At 50.4% G+C, this 18375-nt stretch overlaps 1 protein-coding gene across 3 annotated transcripts in view; it reads right to left on the bottom strand.

The window, feature by feature from the left end:
• ST8SIA5 (ST8 alpha-N-acetyl-neuraminide alpha-2,8-sialyltransferase 5) overlaps positions 1-18100 on the bottom strand; it is a 51207-nt gene extending 33107 nt beyond the window's left edge. For 2 of the 3 annotated variants that reach the window (XM_028098380.2, XM_028098381.2), the window contains exon 1: positions 17970-18100. In XM_028098380.2, the coding sequence (XP_027954181.1) occupies positions 17970-18100 (131 nt within the window). Of the gene's footprint in view, positions 1-1519; positions 1628-17969 lie in introns of all 3 variants that reach the window. The other variant, XM_028098379.2, reaches the window with a different exon arrangement.
• Positions 18101-18375: the final 275 nt, after the last annotated feature.

Raw genomic sequence — 18375 nt, 5'->3', positions numbered from 1 at the left:
AAGGGAGGGGAAGTGAAGGAGGGAGTAGTGAAGAAAAGAGATGGGGGGGAAGCAGGAACTAGGGAACAAGAAAGGGTAGCAGGAAGGAGGGGAGAACAGGTCGGGCAGAGAGGCAGAGAAATCAGCAACAAAATGCAGAGAGAGGAGGAGAGGGAAAGCCCGCTGGCAACAGGAGAAGGTGCAAGGAGCGCTCTTGCTGGGGTCTCCCCCCAGAGATGGCTCCCAGGGGCCTGTCCCTTCTTGCTCAGTTGATTAAGCACCTTCTAGCCAAACCTCTCGGCGAGTTCTTCAAAGAGTCCTACCCAGGAAGGCAGACACTGCGGACTTACCTAGACCACCCCCATCTGGGTGGGTGAGTCACACAGCAGAAGGGCCAACAGTGGAGGTGTGATACTTAGAAGGGACAATTCTGGATGCCCCACTCTTACTGGGTGACATCCCAGGGCCCAGCAGCTGGCCGGGGCTCTACCCCCGTATATGGAAAGAACTGGCCAGAGTAAGACCTGGGTTTCTGAGGCTGGCCCACACACTAAGTCCTGTCTGTGAACACTGCCACCGCTGAGATGCTTCTGACGTTGGAACCACGTCTGTACTTTTTCAAAGCACTGAACAGAATCATACGTATCCGGGTGGGGGGGGCGGTCCTTAAAAAACACATTACTTCTCCTCTGTGGGGTCAATTTAAGGTTTTAGTGTCAAAATTAACAACAGCAAAAACTCAGGCCTCTTTCCCAGGGAAACAGACCTGACAGCACATACCGAGAAATGCAAAAATTAAGGGACCAAACAACTTAATTGGCCCCTGGAAACCCTTAGCTGGCAAGTCCCAGTCACACCCAGAGAAAGCATTCTGCCTTGTCTGAAAGACTTCCCCACCATGCCCTCCCCGCCATGAGTGCCCCCCACCAGAGCATCCTGCATTTCACGCATTCAACAAACGCTGAGCTCCTGAGTATAGAGTGCCCCTCGTTACTGATTTCACTCCCAACACAACAGCAGAGCAGGAAGGAAGAACCATGCGATGGCAAGGATGTCAAATCTCAGCACCATCTTGATGGGAATCGTTCTTTCCCAGCCAAGGTCAGCCCCGCCTGGGGGCAGAATAGGAACTTCCCGTACCACGGGACATCCGAGGAGCAGAGCCCATGCCCTGTGCCCGACGCCCACCCCTGATGCCACCCACACACAGACCTACACACACCTGTGGGCCAACATCCGAAACCTTTGCAGCAGGGACGGAGTGAAAAGCCCCCACTTCCAAGGAAAGCTTGAGATCCAGACTCCACACCCCCTCCAGCTCCCCGCTCCCTGAGAGAGGGGCCAGTGAGTCCCCGCTGTGCTGTGGTTGGGTCCTAGCCCTCACCCCTCATGTCAAAGGCGGGGTGCCAAACGCAGTGAGCTTTGAGCCACCTGCTTCTCCCCTGAGGGTAGCTCTGGGGGTGGGCCACGGGCAGGGCTCTGAGGCCACCTCAGGATGGGCTTCCCCCCCCTCCCTGGTCATTTGCCGGGGGGTCTGTACCTGGAGCTGGAGGTACTGCCGCTCTGCACTGCCGGGTCGTCCGTGACATTAAAGAGCCCCGTCCAATTGGCCAGCTGGTCGCCACTCTGCCAACCAAACTGGAGGCCTCTGGCAAGAAAACGAGGCAGTCGGTACTCAGCACTCACCCACGGGCTGAAACCCATCTAACCAGAGAGCCTCCTTCTGTTGCCGTGCCGAGGGACACGTCACCTTGATCGCTCGCTTACTGGAGATAAAGGGGATCCCCACCCATGAGGAGGACGATGATAAACCAAAGCCCGGTATCGTGTTCTCTGCTCATTTACCTCCATCCCCTCTCTCCGCCTCTACCAGCAGAGCTGAGGTCACACGCTATAAACACGAGGAAACTGAGGCTTAGCGAGGTCAGGGTCAGAGAGCTCGGCTACCTCCTATGTGGTGAGTCCCTCAACCCCCACCACTGGAGACTTAGACCGGAAGAGCTCTCAGGCTCCAGCACTTTGGCGGCCTCGGAGGGCCACACTGCAAAGCTTTTCATGCAATCCGGCTCTCCCAGGCATAAGGGTACACCTCCTGGTTGGAGACTCCACACCCATGGTCATCTCTGCTCCCTCCCCACCCCTGACTGAAATGATAGCAAAGGAATAAATAAGGATGTGAGCACGGAGAGGAGGCGATGGAGGGGGGGCCAGTGACAACACCATGGAAGATGAAAAGCAGATGGGTAATTAATTCCCCTAAGACCCGAAAGAGTGGAGCCCCAAATGTTTATGGGCAGTCGATCTCTTCCCTGTGCACAACTCAAGAAGGCTCTGAAATTGGGGGTCCGGGGCCACTGAGGGCAGGAGCGCAGAGTGGGGCTGAAAGTGGGAGGGCTGTTTCAGGTTTGTATGAGGAGCGGCGGGACACCCCCCCAACACCGGCTCCCCTCCTTCAGCCCACGCAGTGTGGGCACAGAACCGGCCTGCCCCACAGACGGCAGGAGGCTGCGCTCCAGGTAGCTGACCCACAGAAGTTCTGCAATTTTCCTCATACATGGAGACACCAATCTGGAACCCACCCACCCCACACCCTGTCTCACAGGTGGCGAGGGTGGATTTTAGGAGGGAACCAGACCAAGTCAAAAAGAAAAAAACAAAGCAAAACAAAAAAACCACTATGGAGGAATAGGACTGTGTCACCTGATCACCCTAGCACAGGGGTTCTCCACCCGGCACTACGGACATCCGGGGCTGGGTCATTCTGTGTTGTGGGGCTGTCCTGTGCATTGCTGGGTGCTGAGCTGTGCCCCTCCCCGTCTCTACTCTCTAGATGCCAGGAACACCTCAACCCACACCCTCCATTGGGATGATCGAAAATGTCTCCAGAGGTTGCCAAGCATCCCCTGGGGGGCCAAATCCCCCCAGCTGAGAACCACTGTCCTAAGACAATGCCCACCTCACAGAGCTCCAACGAACCTTCCTTCCGGAGACTGGCTCGCCCTGAAATATGAACAGGCAGTGAAAGGCCACCAACCAGCACGCAAGAAAAGCTTTAACCTCAAAGTCAGAGAACAAAACAAACAGCAAGGGGCGCCCACCGAGGAAGCCTGGGGGAGTGCGTGCCCAGAGCCCGTGACTACCCCTTTCCCTCCCCCTCGCCCACAGGCAAAGCAAGCAACGGGAACAGAAATGCCCAACGTGTTATCATTGTGAGGCTAAGGCTAACCTTGAGTTGACTCCATGTGGAAAAAAATAATAAAAGAAGAAAGTCATTCAGAAAACATCAGTACTTAACTTTCGTGGGAGGATAATCTATTGAATTATTTATTCCAAGAAGGGAGCTGGGCTTTTTATTCTCTTACTTTAGGACCCTGTGTGTTGTGGGGGCTGAAAGCTTCCCAGCTCCCTGAAGAAACTGTGCTAGGCAGCCAGGAGGGGAGCAAACCGCCTTCGGGTCTAGGAGGGGTAGCTGGCAGAAGATGCCTCAAGTCCAGGAAGCCAGCTTCCTGCTTTGGGGTTCCCCCACCACATCCCCCTCTAAACAGACAGGGGAGCCTCAGAAAGACCACAGCTTGGGGCACCCCAGGAGGCTGGACCCAGGGCTCCAGGAGCCTCCAGAGAGCAGTGAGCAGACTGACCAAGGCCGGGGTGGCCCTGGGAGCCCCCCAGCTGCTTTGTTCCACACAAACCTGGGGTAGTGGGGGGAGGAGGGTGGATGGAAGGCCCCTCAAGGATGAGAGACTCAGTTTCCCACCAGCTGGTGGATAAAGCTCAGTTAAAAGAAGAAAAGGAAATGAACTCTTCCTTTCACACCAAGTTCGTGAAATAAAAGGTATTACCACTTTTCCATCATTCATCAGCAAGTTGCTTGTGTCGTACTTCACAACTGACTGAGGACATTTTTCCTTTATCTTCAAGCTATTTTTATTTTATTATATAGGTAGATATATTTCAAATATTTATTATATTATTCTATATTTATTGAACAGCCCTGCCAGGCTGGGTGCTGGGGTTCAACAATGAACCAACCAAAAAAAACTCTGCCCCAAGGACACTTAACTGCTACCAGAGGGAGACAGATACAGTGACAATAAGCTAACAGGTGACACGTGTAGATGCCGACAAGCGCTGTGGGAAAAAGAAAGGGCAGCGAGGGGGATGAGGAGTTTGGGGTGGTGAGGGGTGCTGGTCCACACTGGGTGGCCAGGGGGCCTCTCTGAGAGGGTGACATGGAGCAGGACAGGAAGTGGGTGATGAGGCAGCAGGTGGCTCCCGAGGAAGAATGTTCCAGCACTGGCACCTGTGCTGGCCCTGAGGGGTGTGATGGCTTCTTCCGGGGCTGGCAAGAGGGTCTTTGTAGTTGGGACTGAGCCAGGGCAGGTGGCAGGTGACAGGGCATGGGCCGAGAGAAGCAGCGTCACCTTGCTGTGCTCCCTCAAAGCCATCTAAGAGGGAGGTGGGACCACGTCATCTCCTGAGGAGCCAAGAACTCCGCCAGGCCACCAGGGAGTCTGCGAGCGCCAGGCCCTCCCCTACCTCCCCCCGCTCTGGGTCTCCAGAAGGATCTGGTCAGAAAAGGCCTCTCTGAGAAGGTGCCAAGACCTTCCCACCCAGATGCAAGTGGAAGTGCCTGCCAGCTGGGAAGCCTTTTCAGCGAGATTAATGGGCATAATTACCAGGTTCCACAAGTTCCTTTGCCCGTCCCCGCTCCTCACTCACTAGTGACTCACGGTATTTCTCTGTGAAGGGCCGGATGGTAACCTTCCCCCCAGAAGAACCTCAGGGGGAAAGGGAAGTGGATTCATCCCTGTGGGGACTTTCATGTGGGGCCACAGAAAAGCTGCTGTAAGGTGGGGGCTTCCTGAGGGAGGAGAGGAGTTGGGGGGGGGCTGTCCTCCCTACAAGCACTGCCCAGAGGTGGCAGAGGTTTGGCCTCCTTGAGAGCCCCCAGGCCTGGAACCCATAGCCCCAGGGAGCAGACAGAGGCTCCTGGATTCTAAGACCTTCCATGGCTCTGCAGAGGCTTCTGGCTAAGGAACGGCTGGGCCAGGGCCCAGGGGTCTCCGTACTGACAGTGCTGGGGCAAGGGTACACACGGGGGTACACACGGGGACACCCAGCCGTGGGAGGGGTCCAGAGAGAGAAACCAGACAAGCTCCAGGCACAATTGTGAGACCACCTTGCCACCCCCAGTCTATGCACCGCAGAGGAGCCTGGGCCCCCCAGGCCCACATCCAAACGTCGCGCTCCCTGGGCCGGCGCTCCAGACCTCCCCTTCCAGAGAGGCTGCTGCAGCAGGAGCACAGGGTGAGGGAGGGGCTGGGGCTGCGCACACAGTCTTCGTCTGTCCTCCGGCACTAAGACCCCCACCGGCGGACTACAGCGAGCAGAGTGGGGACCCCCTGCCTCCTTGGAGGGCAGTGGGGTGATGTGGACACAGGGGGCCCTCAAACACTCATGCATGCATTCACTCCAACCACTCTCCTTTAAGAGCACCCACTAATTCTATCTTCTCCATCTTAGGACACGTCCCCAACTCTCCGATGTTAGCAGCCCACGCTAACTAACAACCCTCTCCCCCAAACCTGGGGAACCCCGTCCAGCTGAACTTCTCCAATCATTTCATTCCTGCCCCAGCCTTTGCTTCTGCTCGTTCCTACGACTCCGATGGGTTGAATTGTGTCCCTCCAAAATTCCTATGTTGACATCCTCACCCCTATTACCTGTGAAATAGGGTCACTGCAGAGTTAATTCATTAAATTAGGATGAGGTCATGCTGAAGTGGGGGGGGCGGCTACTCCAATATGACCGACTGGTGTCTTTATAAAGAGGGGAAATTTGGACATGGGCACGTACACAGGGAGAATGCCAAGTGAAGATGAAGGGAGAGATCTACGAGCCAAGGAGGGCCAAAGATTACAGGCAAACCAGCAGAAGCTGCAGGGCAGACATGGAACAGATTCTCCCTCACAGCCCTCTGAAGGGACCGACCCTGCTGACACCTTCGTCCCAGATGTCCGGCCTCCAGAACTGCATGACAGCAACTTTCTGTTGAAGCCACCCAGTTCGTGGTCCTGTGACAGCAGTCCTACCCGACAATACACTTGAGTTCCCTCTCTAATCCTCCAGGGCAGGAACTTACTCTTCCTTCAAGACTCCGTTCAGATGCTCAGCCTGGGCCCGCAGTTCCCCAGCTTGGCTCTGCGGGGCCCTGGGGTACCCTTTGTGACTGCAGAGGAGGGAGGGGACATGGCAGAGGGTGGGGTTGAGGAACAGGGAGCCAGGTGGGCAGGACTGAAGCCCCCACTCTGTGTCAAACGAGTACCCTCCTTTCTCCATTTAAGACACAGGCTTCCACGTTGTCTGAGGCTCTAGGAGTCTCTCTGTCCTGGAACCCCAGCACACTTGGCACTTAGTATGTAGGAGAGTTTGTCAACTTTTCACAAGTGCTTGGTCCTTCTCTCCGAAGGGCTCCTTGAGAGGAAGCCTGTTTCATACATCTTGGCAACCAGAGACTAGGGCAGTATTATCCAACAGAAATACACCAGGAGCCACAGATGTCATCTAGAATGTTCTGGTAGCCACATTATAAAAAAAATAAAAATAAAAAATATCAAACATCATAAAATTCCATAGAACTAGCTATACACAGACACACAAATGAGTGTACGTAAAACTAGGGAAATTTGAGTAAGGTGGATGGATTGTATGGATGTGAATTTCCTGGCTGTAATATTGTACTATAATTTTGAAAGATGTTGCCATCTGGGCAAACAGGAGGAAGGTATGCAGATTCTCTCTGTATTATTTCTTGCAACAGTATGTGAATCTACAATTCTCAAAATAAAAAGGTTTCTAAGAAGTAAAAAAAAAAAGGTGAAATGAATTTTAATAATATATTTTATTTAACCTAACACATCCAAAATATTGTCATTTCAACATATAATCAATGAGGTTTATCCGTGGTGTGATTATTGCTAGTTGAAAAATTAATGGGATAGGTTACATCTTTTTTCATATTATGTCTTTGAAATCTAGTGTGTATTTTATACTTACAGCACATCTCAGTTTAGACTAGTCATGTTTCCAGTGTTCCATAGCCACACATGGCGAGTGCCTATTATATTGGACACCAAAGGTCTGGTACATAAAGGGCCTGTGAGTTATGCTTGCTGATGAACAAACGAATGAATGAATGAATGAACCAATTAGTGAAACTTAACCAGGAGGAGGCTGGGACTAGATGTGCAGAATGGCACCTCCACCAGCTGGAGGGCACTGGGTGGGAGGCCACAGGGGTGGGAACATCTGCTCTGCAAGCACTGGCTGGGGGAAGAGGGCCCAGAGTGATGAACTGGTGTCAGGATAGCAACCCAGCCTGACACTGAGAAAAGAGAAAACACTGGGGGAGTCTTGAGTCCTGTAAGCCTTCTTCTGGGGGGGCTGTGGTTTATTTCTGGGGAAAGAGCGGTGTTGATCCCAGAAATACTGATCCTCAGCCTGATGGCCCGGGGAAGAGTGGAGAACTGGTGTACTGGGGGGCGGGGGGGGGGGCTTGTTTTCCTTTACTCAGAGGCTCAACAGGAGCAACACAAATCGGGTACCATCTCAGGCTGGAGTGAGCGCGAATGCATTTTATTCTCCCAATAACCTTGGCAGTCCCGCCCCCATCCCCTGGCTTACCAGCCTCTTTCCCATCTCCCGTGCCTGCAGGACCTGTGCGCCCCCTCACAGACAGGACCGGCAAAGCCTGACCCGAGCCTTTGTGCTGAAGGGCCAGCCCCCCTCCTCAGAGCTGGGAAAGAGAACAGCCCTCCTGCTCATTCTCTCACATTGCAGAACACTAAACTGAGATCCTAGAGGGAGGCCATCCGCCTCACCAAGCACCAGGGAATAAAAAGAAATTCAAAAGCCTTCCATGACTGCCACCCCCTGCACCTGCAGCCTCAACACCCCAGCCTGTCCCCCAGAATCACCCCCTGAAATAAACTAGCTCTCCAAAGCCCACATCAGCTCCTGCCAGGCTACTCATCACCCAACTGCTATCTCCTTTGAACCCTACGAGCTTTATCACCTATGCCACACAACTGCAAGTTTATTTATACAGTTTTACATGTTTTTCATGTTTGTCTCTTTATGTGTGCTCTAAGTTCCTTAAGAATATGCATCATAGCTAATAATTTTTAGTAACATCCCCTCTCCCCCCCCCGCCCCAGTACAAAGCTGAGTGCGCATTTAATTGCTATTTGATAATTATTAGGAAAAGTTTAGGGGTTCCTTTTTTCAAAAAAAAGATTTGTTTGTTTGTTTGTTTGTTTAGAGAGACAGCTGGGCAGTGAGCAGAGGGAGAGAGACAAGCAGACTTTTGGAGCCCGACGTGGGGCTGGATCTCACCACCCTGAGATCATGACCTGAGCAGAAATCAAGAGTCAGATGCTTGACGGACTGAGCCACCCAAGCACCCCTAGAGGTTCCCTTTGTATGCATCCATTCATTCAGCAATTAATGTCAGGCACTGTGCTAGGTCCTGGGAATTCAGAGATGGATAAAACGTCTTTTTAAGGATCTTGCAAGCTATGTGACCTTATACAAGTTACTCACCTCTCTGAGTGAGTATTAAATGAGGATGATTGTACCTGTTTAACAGGACTCTTGTAAGGATTAAATGAAAGAATCCTCAGTTAGGACTATCTCCTTAGGTCAGAGCCTGGCTCATGAACCCTTAAGGAATGTTAATAATTAATATCATTACCTGATAAATCCTTCACCCGTGTGTGGTAGGGAGGGGACAGGGGTCCCTATACATAGGGTTAAGGGCTAAACTTGGGAAGTTCTGGATCAGAGGGTATTAGAGGAGAAGTAAGTGGGCCTGGATAAGTCACAGAAGAGATGCTAAGACCTCTAAGAGGTCCAATTTCCCTGAAAAGTACAGATGTCAAAAAGAAAAGAACGGGACCAAGAGAGGGGTAGGGAGAAGTGTGAGAGGGCAGCACTGCATCCCTGGAGGACATGTGGGGCAGGGATAGGCAGCTGACAGACAACCAAGTGCAGCCTGGGTCAGGGTCAGGGTCAGGACTGGACGGAAGCAAGCAAGGCTCCCAGGGCCCTACCCTCCCAGGCTCACGCAGGTGCAGGGCAGACCCCTGAGAGGGAGGCCTCCTCGAGTCTTGTCCCCTGGGTGCCAGGCTTCCCTCACCCTAATCCCAGCCCTGCGTCAGATGCTCAAGACAAGCTTGCTCTGATCAGCCAAACAAGGTCATCCTGCCGGCCCAGCACACACCCTGGTGCCGGTCAGCTCAGCATCCCTTCTCCTCTCTGGGGAACCATCCATTTCCACCAGGTCCCCATGAGGCACCTGCCCCCCTCCAGAACCAGCCCCTGGATAGACCCTCCCACCCCTGTGGTCCTATCTCCTGGGCTGTGCCTGTTTCTCAGGGCAGTCGAAGAGAAGGAGGGTTGGTTGCATGAGGAGAGCCTTCCAATGCAACTTCAGATACAGCACGGAGTCAGGCTGTGCTTTTTCTTGACCCAGTTTCATATCCTCAGGTCTCAGGCCTGCACCAGCCACATGCAGGCAGCCCAGATCTGCACCCTCCGTGCGCAGGAGAGCAAGGCTGGAGGGAAGAGCATAGAGGAGAGTCTGCTCTACAAAAGGCAGAACAAAACAGACCCAACCTCTGCTCCTGTGTGGTTGAAGAAATCATCTTAACCAGGAAGGAAACGGAATTAGCAACTTACAGTCTTCCCCCAAGAAAAACATTAGGTGTGGATGGCTGTACAGGTGAGTTCTACCAAACTTTCAAAGAATAGATGATCTCAGACCTGCATAAATCATCCCACAGAATAAAGAAGGAATGTTCCCAACTCTTTTTACAAGACTGGTTTTAAGACCAGACAGAGACAGCATTCTATAAGAAAATGACATGCCAATATCATTCACTAACATGAGATATAATATCTTAAATAAAAATACCGGCCAACAAAATCTCCCATCACAGAAAATAAATAATACACCATAAACAAGCTGGGTTCATCCCCCAAATTATAAGTTTAACACCTATTAATGTAATTTATCACATCAAAAGATTAAAGGCAAAAAACTACATATTATCCAAGAGCAGTAGAAAAAGCATCTGATAAAATGAATATCCAAACACGGTAAGACAAGTAAACAAAACTTGTTAGCATACTCCACAAGGGAGTCTTAATCTCTTAGAGGTTATCTACAAAAAACAAAAACAAAAACTTAAGCAGACACTTGTACTATAATTCTCCTTAAAGTCAGGTTTAATCATACAATATACAAAAAATAACTCAAAATGGAGCAAAGACTTCAACATAAGAGCTACAATTCTAAAACTCTTAGAAGAAAACACAGGGGCTAATCTTTGTGACACTGAGCAGTGTACATAGGCAATGATTTAATAGATACAGCACCTAAAGCACAAGCAACCAACAACTATATATATATATATATATATATATATGAATAAGAATTGATCAAAATTAAACATTTTCAAAGGATATCATCAAGAAAGTAAAAAGACAACCCCTAGAATAAGAGAAATGTTTGCAAATCAATATATTTAGAAGCTATAAAGAACTCTCACAACTCAATCACGGAAAGACAAATCATCCAATTTAAAAATGGGCAAAGGATGTGAATAGGCATTTCTCCAAAGGAAACATACAAATGGCAAATAAGCACATGAAAGTATGTTCTACATCATTAGTTATCAGAGAAATACAAAATCAAACCCACAATGGAATACCACTTCAAAACCACCAAGATGGCTATGACCAAAAGGACAGATAAAAATGAGTGTTTTTTAAAAATATGGAAAAATTGGAACCCTTATGCACTGCATGGAGGGAGTATAAAATGGCATAACCACTTTGGAAAAGAGTGTGGCAATTCCTCAAATGGTAAAATGTAGAGTTACCATATGAGCCAGCAATCCCACTTGCAGGTATATACCCAAGAAAAATGAAAATGGGGCACGTGGGTGGCTCAGTTGGTTAAGCAACTGCCTTCGGCTCAGGTCATGATCCTGGAGTCCCGGGATCGAGTCCCGCATCGGGCTCCCTGCTCAGCAGGGAGTCTGCTTCTCCCTCTGACTCTCTTCCCTCTCGTGCTATCTCTCATTCTCTTTCTCTCAAATAAATAATAAAATAAAATCTTTAAAGAAAGAAAAATGAAAATGCATGTCCACACAGAAACTTGGACACAAATCCTCATCACAGCATTATTTGTAATAGTGAAAACAAGAACCCAGTTTCCACCACTGAAGAACAGACAGATAAAATGTCGTATATTTATAAATGGAATATTATTCATCAACAAAAAGAAATGAAGTATTGGGGCACCTGGGTGGCTCAGTCGGTTAAGCAGCCAACTCTTAATTTCAGCCCAGGTCACGACCTCAAGGTCTTGAGATCAAGCCCCATGTCAGGCTCCACACTTAGCACGGGGTCTGCTGGAGATTCTCTGCCCCTCCCCTCACTCGTGTTCAGGTGCTCTCTCTCAAATAAATAAATAAATCTTAAAAAAAAAAAAAAGAAAGGAAGGAAGTACTGACACATGCCATAACGTGGATGAACCTTGAAAACATCACACTTAATGAAAGATGAAAGTCATACTGGACCACATATCATATGATTCCATTTGTATGAAATGTCCAGAACAGACAAACCTATGGAGACAGAAGATACACTAGCGTATGTGTGCATCCCTACAGCTAGGAGAAATGGGAGTCCTGGGGGATGATGGTTAAGGAGTACAGTTTCTTTTCGGGATAATGAAAATGTTTTAAAATTGATTGTGGTGATGGATGCACAATGGTGTGAATATACCAAAAGTCATTTAATTGTATATTTGGATAAAGCTATTTTAAAAGAGAGTTAAAAAAGAAAAAAAAATCAGGATTAAGGCCAGGATATTCACGATGACATTTTTATTGAACCTTATATCAAAGGTCCTAGCCAGCTCAATGAGACAAGAAAAATAATTAAAGTACAGGGTTGTGATAAAAGAAAAAAAAAAGTCTATGCAGAAATCCCAGAAGATTCTACAGACAAATTATTGTCATTATGTATATACTATCCAGGTTGCTGGTTATAAAATCTATCTACAAGAAGATCAGATTTATTTCTATATACTAGCTACAAATGCTATACAAATACTGTATATACTACATATATATACGTATGTATACTTTAGAATATACATTTGTGTATATACAAATGTTTAGAAAATTTAATTTTTAAAAATAAATTTTTACAATAGCAGTAAAAACTATGTGGCTAGAAATAAGCCTAGCAATGTTCAAATTCTTTACGAAGAATTACAAAATGTCATTGAAAGACATAAAAAGAGGACATGCGAGGCCCACGCCTATCTGGTCTTCCTCTGAGATTAAGTTTAAAAGGCAGGTTGAGACCAGATTGTAAAAACAAAATCTACAGTGACCTTTCTAACTAACAGAGAAACAACAACAACAACAAAAACCTACTGCCCTTTCCCTGCCCCTCTGTTAAAGTGTAAGTACTTTTAGTCCTCTGCACTCTTAGGGATGCAAGTTCATGTGAAGATTTTTAGCACTAACAAAGGAGCTTGGGGGCAGTGGAGGGCCTAAAGGAAGACGGTACAAATTCCATGCCCCTGATTCGAGAAAATCCTTCTTTGGACCCATCGCCCCCGCCCCCCAGAACTGTCCTTGCCCATATAGCCAAATCCAGGTAGGTCTTATCCTACCTGATCCCTCTGCAGTGGGTGTCACGGGTGACCGTCGCTCTCTGCTTGGCACCATTATGCCTTGGTTTCCTTAACACCCGTTCCCCTCTACCTCTCTGCAGCCTCAGTTTCCAGAGCCAGCTCTCCTCTCTGGACCCTTAGATGCAGGCAGTCCTTAAGGCTCTCCTTTGTGCCCCGGGCTTCATCATCCTCACTCTGCTCTCTCCTGGGTGATCTCATCCAACCTCATCACGGGGACCAGTGTTTTTCTTTCTTTCTTTTTTTAAGGATTTTATTTATTGGGGCGCCTGGGTGGCTCAGTCGGTTGAGCGACTGTCTTCGGCTCAGGTCATGATCCTGGAGTCCCGGGATCGAGTCCCGCATCGGGCTCCCTGCTCGGTGGGGAGTCTGCTTCTCCCTCTGACCCTCTCCCCTCTCGTGCTCTCTCTCTATCTCATTCTCTCTCAAATAAATAAATAAAATCTTTAAAGATTTTTAAAGAGAGATGAGGGTCAGAGGGAGAAGCAGACTCCCCGCCGAGCAGGGAGCCCGATGCAGGACTCGATCCCAGGACTCCAGGATCATGACCTGAGCCGAAGGCAGTCGCTCAACCGAATGAGCCACCCAGGAGCCCGGGACCAGTGTTTTTCTAACTAAGGGTTTCAAACCAACAAGTTATAAAATCAACTTGGTGGTTTACCCCGAGAATTTCTTCAACTTTTGTATTGTGGTAAAATATACATAACAGAAATTTACTGTTTTAACTATTTTTAAGTCTACAGTTCAGTGGCATTAAGTGTAGTCAATCCATTATGCAGCCATCACCACCATCCGTCTCCAAGACGTTTTCATCTTCCCGAACTGAAACTCTGTCCCCATTAAACACTAACCTCCCACCCTACCTCCAGCCCCTGGCAACCACCATTCTACTTTCTGTCCCTATGAACTGATTAATCCAGGTGCCTCATGTAAGTAGAACCATAGAATATCCGTCATTTTGTGTCCGGTTTATTGTAGCATAATGTCTTCAGGATTCATCCATGTTGAGAAAAAAAAAGATTCATCCATGTTATGTATCAGATTTCCCTTCCTTTTTAAGGCTGAATTTATTTTGTAAATTAAGTGGAATAGAAAATATTAAAAGCACATTTCTTATAATAAGGCCAAACATTGTTTCACAAAATGGCTGTTTCAGATGTGTATGTGAGTGTGTTCTAGATCCCTGGGTATAACACAGTTCTTACTGTGCCTGTTTCAGATGTGTATGAGTGTGTTCTAGATCCCTGGGTATAACACAGTTCTTACTGTGGCTAACAATTATAAAAGTTGGGAAAACACTGATTTTGATGGTAACTAAATAATCTGCATTGCTAGCCTGGCTCTTCTCCGCCCACAGTTCCAGAGCTCATTTCCAAGGAGCTGCTGGATAGCTCCATGTGGATCTCCTTGCAGTGAGTGTCCTAACAGATCCAGACTTAAATTTGTTACCCTCTTCCCTCCAGACATGCTTCTTCTCACACATTTCCTACTCGATTCTCCATAATCAGGCCCTGCCTGCCTCACCTTGCCCCCAGCTACACAGCTGTGATATCTGAGTCATGCAGAATTACTTAGCTCTCCCCTGCACTTTGCTATCTTTATTCAAGCTGGCTTTCAACCCCTTTCCTTCCTCCTCCCCCATGCCTACGGATCATTTTCCTTTCTTCAAGACCCCCTTCAAATGCCTCCATGCACCTTGAAGCCATCCTGATCCACTACGGCTCCCTCCTCATTTCTGGAAGCTCTTGCTCACACCTCCAATTTGGCTTATGTACGTATTACGTGCCTTTCTGTCTTCCTAATAGACTGCAAGCTCCCCGGAGACCGTGGACTGTGTCCGCCTGCCACACGACTCTCCTCAGCACTTAGCGTGGTGTTCAGCATAGAGCAAATCTTCATTAAGTATGTGTTCAACAAAGCGCAGGCAGGAGGAAGCCAAGAACATCAACAGCAAACTTCGCAGCTTTGTCTCATGCTCTCTCTTCCCAGTCCAGAGTGTGCACATTCTCCACAGACACTATGCCCCCTGAGCCATCTGCACTGCCCACCTTCTCCCCTTCTGAGCACCGGAGGTGTTTGCAAGATGGGCCCCAGAGTCCTGATCGCTCCAACGGGCACCCCCAGAAGTGGCCACAGCACAGCACAGGCAGAGACCAGGGGCCAAGGAAAGAACACATACCAACTCACATCCCCCACTCCCTTCTGGTGAAGTCTGTCCCGAATTCTCACTGAAATAGCTTGTCACCTTTGCGCCCCTGAGCTCTTTGTAAGGTGGGAAACAATGGAGGCTTTGCTGAATACATCATCAGCCCAGCTCAGAACGGAAACGAAGAATGGCAGCCTTCAGGAACCCCCAACGTCCAAAGTGGATCTGCCCTCCACACCAGATTCTCCTCACTTTGTACCAGGCTGTAACAAGAGCCTCCCAGCCTCTCCCCATCGCTAACCTCTCCTTACAAAGCCCAAATAACCTTCCATCCCCGGAGGCTTTTATCATATCATTACCCTGCTCAAAGACCACATGTGGCTCCCTATGACTGAATGAACCCAGTTCAACCTGTCCTTCCCCATCCACAAAGCACCTCACTAAAGCTGCTCACCCAACATTCCATCTGTCCCCATTCTCCACGTTCTCCCTTATACCAGTTGGATCCATTTCTTCACTGTGTCTTCCAGTTACGCTGGGCGCACGTGGGCACACGCACACATACACACACACCACTTTTAATCATTTCCTCATTATCCAATATTTATTGAGAGCTTACTACATGCCAGGCATCATATTTGGTGCTCAGGGTGCAGGTGGCACCAAAATAGAGTGAATCCCTGCCTCCTGGAGCTTTCGGTCCAGAGCAGGGTTTCTCCACTTCAGCCCTATTGATATTTAGGGCTGGATAACGCTTTCCTGTGGGAAGCAGATGGTGCACTGTGCAATCTTCAGCAGCATCCCTGGCCTCTATCCATAAGACACCAGTAGCACTCTCCTCTCCCAGTGTGACAACCAAAAATGTTTCCAGATATCACCTGGGGGTAACATTGTTCTCCCTTGAGAACTGTGGGTCTAGAGCAGCAGGGGGAGCTTGTTAGGAACCATGTGGGCACCTGGTAACAAGCACGTACTGGATCTATCCCCAGACAGTCCAGTTCTGAGCCCAAGCACCTGCATATCAGTGGCCCTGCAGGCGATTCTCATGAGGCTGTCCCAAGATCTCTGCTTGGGGAACACTCAAGTGTGAGGTATTTCTAGACAGGACACAGACCAATAATCACATCAAGTCAGTTCATTATGATTGTATGTATACGAAACAAGACAGGTGAATGCATGAGTGGGTAGTCTGGGCATGGGAGGGGGAAAGGAGGTGGTGCCCCATCTCTGCACCTTTGCTCACACACTCTTCAGTTCACACGTTCCCCGCACACACACCCATCTAAATCTCACCCTTCCTTCAAGGGCCCACTCAGGTTCTACCTCCTCCAGGCAGTCTTCCCTAACTACTCCAGCCCATTGGTACCTCCTTCCTCAGACAAGTTAACACTTACTACTTAACTATCTCCTCTGCAGTCATTCTGTTTCCCCAAAGAGATCTCAAGCCTCCTGAACACCAGGACCACATCATCTGCCTCCTCACAGACCCCCACAGCAACTTTCCAGGATCAAGTATAGGCCAGTTCTGCTTGCTTGACTGGATTAACCCATGTCCCTAGAGTGAGGCCTGAGAGGAGTCATCTGAGATTCAGGGAGTCAGGATCTATATGTGAGGGAGGATGGGAGGCAACTTGCATGGCCGCTGAACTCTGGGCAGCTCGCACATCCACGCAAGACCAGGGAGGGCTTGCTAGAGCAAAGCAGTTAGTAGATGAGCTGGCGCTGAGCATGGGTACTGATGTTTTCCCACTGTTGACAAGGCAGCAGGGACCCCAGCAGCCCCAGCAGTGCTGAGTAGGTGCCAACAGGGTGCAGGAACCCAGAGTCACCTGCTGAGGAGGTAACAAGTGCAGCAGGTGGAAGCCAGCAGGGGCCCAGCAGTCCTTGCATGGGGTTATCTTGGAGGCACGGCAGTAGCCAGAAGGGGAGGCAGACCCAAGCCAGCCAGGAGACCCCGAAAATGTCCTTTAAAGCCACCAGCACCATGCAAAGCTCATCAGCTGCCCTCCCCCAGGGAAGAATGCTGTCTGGGGAGGTCAGGGGCTGTGGCTGGCTAAAAAACAAATGTTCCAGGCAAGGGGCCTCATACTCCCCAGCTCTGGGGGGGGGGGGGGGGGAAGGGAGGGAAGGGGGGAAAAGGGAAGTAGCCTAACTGCAACAAAGAACAAACCTCCAGGCAAAAGGAGAGATAAGCTATTTCCGAAAGGGTCGCTCTGAGGTGGGAGTATCCTGCGGTAACCGCTATCCCCAAGCTCTGAAACGGGCAGAGTACCCCGAAGGCGTCTCTCCTCGCCAGGAGAACAAAACAGCTGGGATTTTCGCATACACAGGGACCCGGGCTGTGACAGCTCCTACTGCTCCTTCTTCCAACAGAGTTGGCGGTGGATGGGGGCGGGGGGGGGGGTGGGTGGTGGTGGAGGAAGAGAGCCCAACGAGGGGAGAGTTAACTCCTGCTGCAGCTCTGACCTTCTGGGTAAGCATGAGAGAGAACCATCTGTTTCAGGACGGATCAGGTTGTGAGTTTCACACATCCAGTGGTTACTGGTTCATGAAAATTGACGATCCCTGTCGCAGCCCCAGCCCACTATCACTCCCCACCTAACCTGGCGCTCCTGGGGTTGGGGGGATGCTCTTCCCCCAAGAGCCCCCACAGGAGTTCAGAACTCACAGGGTAATCCTATCCGGTTTTGAGCCCTCCACTCCCGGAAGCCTCCCCTCCAACCAAACGGCCATGGCACTGTAGATTTGGGGGACACCCATCTGACCCCTGTGGCCCCTCGGGGCGTTCAGATGGATTTGTCAACAGCGTGGCCGCTCGGAATTCCAAGCTGTCCCTCATTTTCACAAGAGAACAAAGTTGTCGGGCCCCTCCGGCCCACGCAGGGCAGGCTCTCTGCTGCCGCTGGGAGGAGAGATGCGCTTCGGAGGGCCAGGACCCAAACCTAACGCGGCGGTGCTCGCGGCCAAAGTGCCGACCCCGGGGTCACTCACTCCGGGGACGACGCTGTGGCCGCCACCTGGGGGCTCGCCCGCGAGCTCCGTGCACCCCCACCCGCGCTCGGACTTTCTTACCTCTTGATATAGTTTCTGCCGTACAAGATCTGTTGCAGCAAGGTCACCAAGGCGAAGGCGCAGATGAAAATGAAGAGTAAAGTTCGGTTCCCCAACAAATCCCGGTTCGCCGAGGGGTCTGCGTAGCGCATCCTGGCGGCCGCACGCGCACGGCGGGGCGCGGCGGGCGCCGGACGCCGGGGGGCCCCCGCAATCACGCGCGGGATTTCGGGGCCCCGGCGGGGCGCGCGGTCGACCAGGCGCCTCTAGGCGCTGTTAGGCGGGCGGGGGACTTGGCGGGGCAAAGTTTCCGCCTGGCGGGGCGGGCGCAGGGGGCATCCGAGCGTGGCCGGCGCCGGAGCGGCGGGCAGGGCAGACCCGGTGGCCGAGAGCTCGGCCGCGGCCCCGGGCCTTCCCTCCGGACGCC

Source organism: Eumetopias jubatus, unplaced genomic scaffold, assembly GCF_037043125.1.
Source record: "Eumetopias jubatus isolate StellerSeaLion01/CBP00866 unplaced genomic scaffold, mEumJub1_p1.0 scaffold_16, whole genome shotgun sequence".
NCBI classification, from domain to species: Eukaryota; Metazoa; Chordata; class Mammalia; order Carnivora; family Otariidae; genus Eumetopias; species Eumetopias jubatus.
The sequence above is the reverse complement of the archived record's forward strand: the minus strand, read 5'-3'. Positions and strand labels throughout refer to the sequence as shown.